At 53.8% G+C, this 7182-nt stretch overlaps 1 protein-coding gene across 1 annotated transcript; it reads right to left on the bottom strand.

The window, feature by feature from the left end:
* Nucleotides 1–256: 256 nt before the first annotated feature.
* On the bottom strand, nt 257–6152 carry TGME49_236670 (hypothetical protein). The gene is made up of 3 exons (XM_018780468.1): nt 5011–6152; nt 3699–4565; nt 257–3403 (listed from the first exon to the last, which is right to left on the bottom strand). The coding sequence occupies exons 1-3, from the start codon at nt 5414–5416 to the stop codon at nt 1920–1922; spliced, it is 2757 nt and encodes a 918-aa protein (XP_018635787.1). The 5' UTR covers nt 5417–6152; the 3' UTR covers nt 257–1919.
* Between the last annotated feature and the right edge of the window lie 1030 nt (nt 6153–7182).

Below are 7182 nucleotides of genomic sequence, written 5' to 3'. Positions count from 1 at the left end.
GAACTCAGAAACAGATATGACTAAAACAGCCGCGCGTTTTATAAACTGAAATAAGAACACGACCTGCGCAATGTCATGAGGCCACATCGGGTTCCTCCGGGCACGCCTGTTCCGGAAGATCCTGGGGCATTCCCCATGCTGTTGCCTTCTGCTTCTGCAGCGTTTCATGGAGTGCACGACACCTTAACTGATTCTCTACGCGAAATGGAGGCAGCAGGGGATCAAAGTTTCAAATGATCTAACTGTTTACAGATGTGCGCAATATTAGGTTCCAGTGAGGTTCGGAAGGTCAGGGCATCGTGCGAGGTACACTATACCTCCCTCGCACCGTAACGATTGCAGTGTTTCTGTCGAGGCTCCTTGCTCAATGAGGTGTATGGCTAACATGGATTCAGAGGACGCTCCGCGGGGCCATTTTTTCTCACGCACAGCCGTAGTGCAGTCACCGACGTCCGCCGAGTGTCAACGAGCATCCTGGACAAGATGAAACCGCGCCGCAACTCAAAGGACAAGAAACGTGCATACAATTTACTGCAAACACACTTCACAAACTCGCTTGACTGTACATTCCAGGGAGACGAGTTGATGAAAGCGTGAGTCGGTGTGGGATTGTCTGGGCACACACATACAACTCCGAACCAGTGACGAACCAACAGCCTATCCCGGTGTCAGTTCGCGTAGCCTGTTTCACTCACAAGCACTCATGGTCGAAATCGGATCTCGATATTTTTGCAAAACTGACAAGAGTATGCACCTCGACTGACGCACAGACAACACAGCAAGTTGACGGAAGTTGACGGTATACGAATGAAAAACAGATGTCATTGACACGCAGAAGGGGATTGGTTCCACGAAGGTTTAGTTACATTGAGTGTTGAAGCTTGGACCGCAAACAAACAGACGTTTCGTACGCGGACAAACAATTAGTCTGCAGCAGAAGGAACCTGATATTGAAAAAACGGCCGAATGATTTTAACATGGACAACCTGGATGACATCGTCTGCGGGGAAGTTCCTGTCTTCCAAGAGTCCACCCCGGACGCACACTGCAGCCTCTGACAGAAGGAACCTGATAATGGAAAAACCGCCGAATAATTTTAACATGGACAACCTGGAGGACATCGTCTGCGGGGAAGTTCCCGTCTTCCAAGAGTCCACCCCTGATACACACTGCAGCCTCTAACAGAAGGAACCTGATAATGGAAAAACCGCCGAATAATTTTAACATGGACAACCTGGAGGACATCGTCTGCGGGAAAGTTTCCGTCTTCCATGAGTCCAACCTGTACGTAGTCCCTTCCTTCCCAGACCCTTCCGTGGAGACACAGTTGTGACATAGTCCATGCGTCTGTGCGTTCTTAGCTAGTAACTGAATCCACCGAGACAGCAGTCGACGTGACAGATCCCTCCGATTGGACTGGGAATGAACATACTAATAGAGCGTCTCTGGCCGGTGGCAGGCACGTCACTGGTTCTCTGACACATTCAGTTACGCAGTCCATTCTCAAGAACATGATCGGTTCGCGCGGTGGTGAAAACGTGCAGAGGGCAAAGGCACGTTGTGCAACGACATAATTGCGCATGTGTACACGAGAGAACGGTCATGTAAAGAAAGAGGGAGCATTCATCAAGAATGCCTTCGGCTCCTTACGTGTGGAAACGAATGGTTCTCTCTCAGCAACTTGTCACGTACCGCGAAGCCGGTACGAGATATGTCGCCTCCTCCACATATTTGTAGAACAATATCATGACTGAATGACTCGTTTAACTCAGGTGTTAGAATCGATCGCCTGTGGAGTTAGAAGGAGAAACGTGCACTATTGGGAGTGACTTCAAAGCGAGCCGTAGCGTCCACCTCTATCCTGCGCCATTGCTGAAGCAGACAGGGCGCTCATGGAACCAGTCCCTTCACGATGACTATCAATTCGACCAAGGGGAATCGCTGCCAGAGCTGTCGTATGGAGGAGATGAGGGAGAACTGCTGTGTGGAGGAGTTCCTGTGATGCTAGATGATGCAGCGGATGAGCTGGAGCTGGAGGGTGAAGAGGATGATCTGGAGCTGGAGGGCGAAGAGGATGATCTGGAGCTGGAGGAGGAAGAGGATGAGCTGGAAGATGAATGGGATGAGCTGGAGCTCGACGATGAAAAGGAGACGCTAGTGCTTGACAGTTGAGAGGAGACTGATCCAACGAATGAAGACGAGGTGGGGCTGGGGGGTGCAGATGGCTGACGCGTCCTGAATGGAGAAGGCAGTCTGGGGCTTGGCTGTGGAGGTTGTCCTGTATCCGGACGCAGTGGTATGGGGCGGAAGAGTGTATGGGTTCCTCGAGGGCCGGTTAACGGATACATTGGTATGGGGCGGACGACCAGAGGATGTGATCTAGGGCTCGAGTATGGTGAGGATGATCTCGGGCTCGCTGTTCGAGGAGATGATCTCGGGCTCGCTGTTGGGGATGATATCAGGCTCGCTGTTCGTGGAGATGATATCGGTCTCGCTGTTGGAGGAGATGATATCGGTCCCGCTGTTCCTGGAGATGATAACGGTCTCGCTGTTGGAGGAGATGATATCGGTCCCGCTGTTCCTGGAGATGATATCGGTCTCGCTGTTGGAGGAGATGATATCGGTCCCGCTGTTCCTGGAGATGATATCGGTCTCGCTGTTGGAGGAGATGGTCTCGGGCTCGCTGTTCGAGGCGATGATCTGGGGCTCGCGACTGAATGAGGTGATCTCTGTCTAGCGGTTGGAGGGGAATGGGTTGCAGTTGGGCCACTTGGCTGAGCAGGCTCAGTTGTGACGGTCCAGAGCCTCCGTTTTTTGAACGGCAGCAACAGCCCAGGATAATCCTCGGTGCCGTGTCCTGCGGTCCTCTCACTGCTATCGCCGGTCGAACTTTCGCGTGGTCTCTTTCCTGGAATCACAGTGTACGGCGTCTCAAGGGTCCCTCCCGGTTGCTGAGGTTCTGCAGACGGAGCCGCTGCTGCACCCGTGTCATGGGGGGCTACAGATTGCTGCTCTTCCGTCGAATTATCCTCTGATTCGCTTGCAGACTCCATGCTTTCCGATGCCGAATGCATAGCTCGTTGTGGAAGCCGCCTGGTCACGGAACGAGTTCGAATTGGGCTTCTACTGTGTATCGGCTGATTACCTTTTTCGGGACTCGAAGAAGATATCGCAAGTCCAACAGAGCCTGAGGAGCCTGCAGTGCCCGATGGACCTTCGAGCGGGTCTTCTGTAGGGTCAAATGCCGCCAGTCCACCGGAGCCTGAGGAACCTCCAATGCCTGATGGGCCTTCAAGAGGGTCTTCCGTAGGGCCAGTTTCCTGTGGTGGTCGCTCTGGTTCAGGTGGCTCCACCTGAATGGCAGGTACCGTCGCTGGCTCGCGTCCATAGCAAAGCCAGCAACCTGAAAGAGGCATGAAAACACTGGATTGTAAATTCAGAGTTTGTAACAGCCGCTTCTTTTGTGCTGTCACGCCTCACGTGAGTCCCTTGTAGGATCTACAGCTCCAAACGCCAGTGTCGACCTGGAATTTTGGCTACTCGGGGTTGGCCCCACAGGCTGACGTCAGAATGCACCGAAAAATTCTCCCACATGCAAGCCGAATACGGAAGAAATTTGTGGATACGAGGCTGCGGCAGACCTTGCGCCGTGCTTTCACGCCGCTTCACTTCAGATGCGGACAGGAGCGATGTCTTACCTGTTTTTCCTTCACCAAAGGGTGGGGATCCTGTGTCAGCAGGAGCTCCCGGGTCTGACGCTAGACTTGATCGGAGCCTTTCTTCTTCCTCCTGTAGCAGGGCCATACGTCGGCGGTCTCTGATTCTACTGACTGACTTAGACGATGAAAATGCTCTCTGTGCCGCGCGCCTCCACGAAGTCACAGTCTTTTGGTCGGCGTCTGGGTTCTTTCTCAGCCTCCTATCAAGAAACTGGCGATAAAATTGAGCCTTTTCCCTACGACACAAATACCTTTCGTGATGCATCGCTCTCAGCCTCCAAACATAGATATCTTCAAAGTTTGGGAGAAGCGGCGTGCCGCCAAATATCCGGTGCGCCGTGGCCGATGTGTCCGCGGCAGGGACACTGGAGCGAGCTCCAGGGCCCTCACCTGACGCCTCAGCGGGAGAGTCCGTCGTCTGGACCGGAAGGTTTACAATATCCAAGAGTTTTTGCCGTTCGGCTTCAAGCTGGGCTCGTAGTTGTTGTATTCTAGCTTGATGCAAATGCGCCCGTCGCCGAAAACAGTTTTTGGCTACTCTTACCCAATAGGCGACGGTCTGGGGAGTAGGGTTCTGAATTCCATGCTGTTGTTTGCGTTGCTCAATGGCATGAGCGACATGCGTGTCCTCATCTTGGCTGGGCCATCGTGCCTGTAGCTCTCGAAGATTCTCTACCATCCGTCTTAATTTATCCAGGCTTAGAGTGCAAGAACGCAGCTTTGGTTGAGTGAAATGAGCAACTTCCGTGTCCCCTCCTTCAGAATCAGAAGACCTTGCCGACTCCACGGGCTGGGCTTCACTTGTGGGACGGCCGGTTCCTTGTGGTGACACTTCAGCACCTGGGGCTGGCAGAAACACGGACATCAGACAGCGGGGCGTGCCACGAGTGGCTTGTGCAGTGCAGGACGCGGCAGCGAAGCCATTGCGCCTACATAGTAACTTCCATACAGAATATCTTCACGCCACAAGATCATGACGTGCACCAGCCGCCCATCAAATCAGCAAATGCTACGAAATGGAGTAAGTCTGCCACCGAGGCACACACGACCTCTTCACAGCTCTTGGAGCTCTTTGTCGCGAGGAAAAAAATTGACCTGCAACGACTGCCGGCAACCCGTTACAGCTGACGTTGGTCACTCTAGCGTGTCACACGTGTGCTGGTGACTATGAAATAGACGACCGGGGTGTCTCGAGATGAAGGCTTCAGCGGGGAAGCGGAGGCCTGGAGCCTCCACAGTTGTCACCAAATGCTTTCACTGCAAATTTGGAGCTATGGGGCTAGCGACTCACGAGAAGGTGATCCAGAGGAAGCGGAACTATCTTTGACCTCTGCTGATGGTGGCGACCGTGCCGATGGTCCCTCCGGGGCAACAGGCCCCTCCGTTTGTTGGGGAAGCAACGGCGCGCCTTGCTCAAGGGTGACCGGGGGGACTCCCGTGAGTACGCCATCGTCTTCTTCCGACGTCTGACCACTGGACACGTCAGCGGCAAAAACACCCAAGAGTATATTGCTTCCTGACACCGACAGTAGATTCGCAAGATTCACAATCAGCAACAACCTGCGCGCAGTTTTCAAGTTGTACCTCGCAGATTGTTCGGGGCAACGTGAGTCTTTGGTGGGGAAGAAACACAGGGCCGCACAGACTGCCCCCCACAAAGGGACTCGGAACCACATTTGGCCGAGATGAAGCAGCATTGATCCATGTCCAACAGGGCAACCAGATGAGGCTTGATTCGAAAACCAGCGAAGGAGCAAGAGACCGGAGACCGCGAAAGGTTACCCCAGACCGACATGCTGTCACTAGAGACACCATTGATGCCGCTCACAAACGACAGTCTTGCGGAACACGCCCAAAAGCAAATGGCAGCCATAGTTGGCTTGTCCCCATCGCTGTCCACGCTAAGCTCGAATCAACGGTAGCTGAGTGATCGTTGGGAAGCGCAAGAAGCCGATCGAGCTCGAGTGTCCCCAGTAACGGATGCTCTACCGATGCCTGCTATACGGCACCCAGGCCACTACGGCAGCTTCAGAATTAGTTGTTGTTCCCTCACGAAGTCAACTGATTCACGACGAGACGGACGACCTTTACCACATCTTCTGTACAAACGGGGAAGGACAATCACGAGCACTGCCACACCGTACAGCTCTGCTCACCTGCTCCGGCAAACACGCCAGGAAGCGCCATGCACAAAGCACCGACAGACGTTCACGACAAATACATGCTCTGGTACTGAACCTCCGACGCGACCAGTTGTTCAGTTCTGCTTCTGCCTCTGCGCGAACCAAACGGGAGATCTCGCTGCGCGGCTACGTAAGCTCAAAAAGAGACGCCTTGCGTTCAACGTACCCGAGCCACCGGAGTCGGGAACCTCCCGGTTTTGACAGACACGGGACCGTGGCAGGGGAAGTCATTCTTGTAGCCCCGGCGTAGTCACTCCGAATAGCACAGTCCAGGCCTCACAAGAGAAATAATAACATAGGAAAAGCGAAATACAGGCCCACAGATGGCTGACTGCAGTTGCCAGGGTTCACTGACTCGCGGTGACCCTGTGTGGGGTGGCGAGGGTCACTGGCGTGAGCGGGTTCACCTTGGAAGAAAACGATTTGAGTCAGCGCTGTACACCGCCAGACACTGGGTCGGTGCTGGCACGAGAGCATCCCGCGCGACGCGGGCGAACGAAAACTGCCGGAGGTCCGCGCTAACACGTAGTAAAAAAACATGTCGTAAGACGTAGCTTGGCAAGTGGCAGCAGGTGTTCTCAGCTGTCTTGGAAGGAGAACCTGACACATCGAAGCTGACGGTAGTTCTCTGCTACCCGATCAGTTTGGGTTCATAGCGTGGTACGGTGGCGGGCCTACACAAGAGTAGAACGCTGCGCCCCCAGCGCCGCCGACGGTAACTGTTGAGTGATTGAGGCACTTCGCCGGTGAAGACGCTGTACACGGAGCAGGGACGAAACAAGGTAGTACACAGAGGCATACGCCTTTCACTTTCGCATAGATGCAATAGCAGGAGAGGCTGGCAACAGCTGGTGGATGTTGGAAGAATACCGCGTATCCCCACATTCACCAACCTTTCCCTCTTCGTCGACGACGGTCGTGCGGAACATAACTTTGGTGATTTAGTTCCACTACTGTGGCATCCCACCAATTCGGCCGATATTTTCCCACGCGCTTGCTGCCTGCGAACTAACACTAGCGAACCAGAGGAAATTAGAGGTGCTTGAGCCCACCCTCATGACTGGTGTGGCACTGCGGGGATAAGTGTAGCTAAACCCACTGCAATTTATTCAGCTTCAGAAAGCATAGGCAGCCGGAAAGTTTCAGCACATGTGTACACCTCCCCCCCTCCAAACAACTTACAAAACAGGTTTCTAGCGCTGCTCCTAGAGCAGGCCGGGTCAACGTGTTTGCGGAACAACGGCACATGACGCCTTGTGTGAGGAAGATTCTTGTATGCC

This window comes from Toxoplasma gondii, chromosome X (assembly GCF_000006565.2).
Source record: "Toxoplasma gondii ME49 chromosome X, whole genome shotgun sequence".
In the NCBI taxonomy this organism is placed as follows: domain Eukaryota; phylum Apicomplexa; class Conoidasida; order Eucoccidiorida; family Sarcocystidae; genus Toxoplasma; species Toxoplasma gondii.
This window is presented reverse-complemented; position numbering and strand designations above follow the sequence as displayed.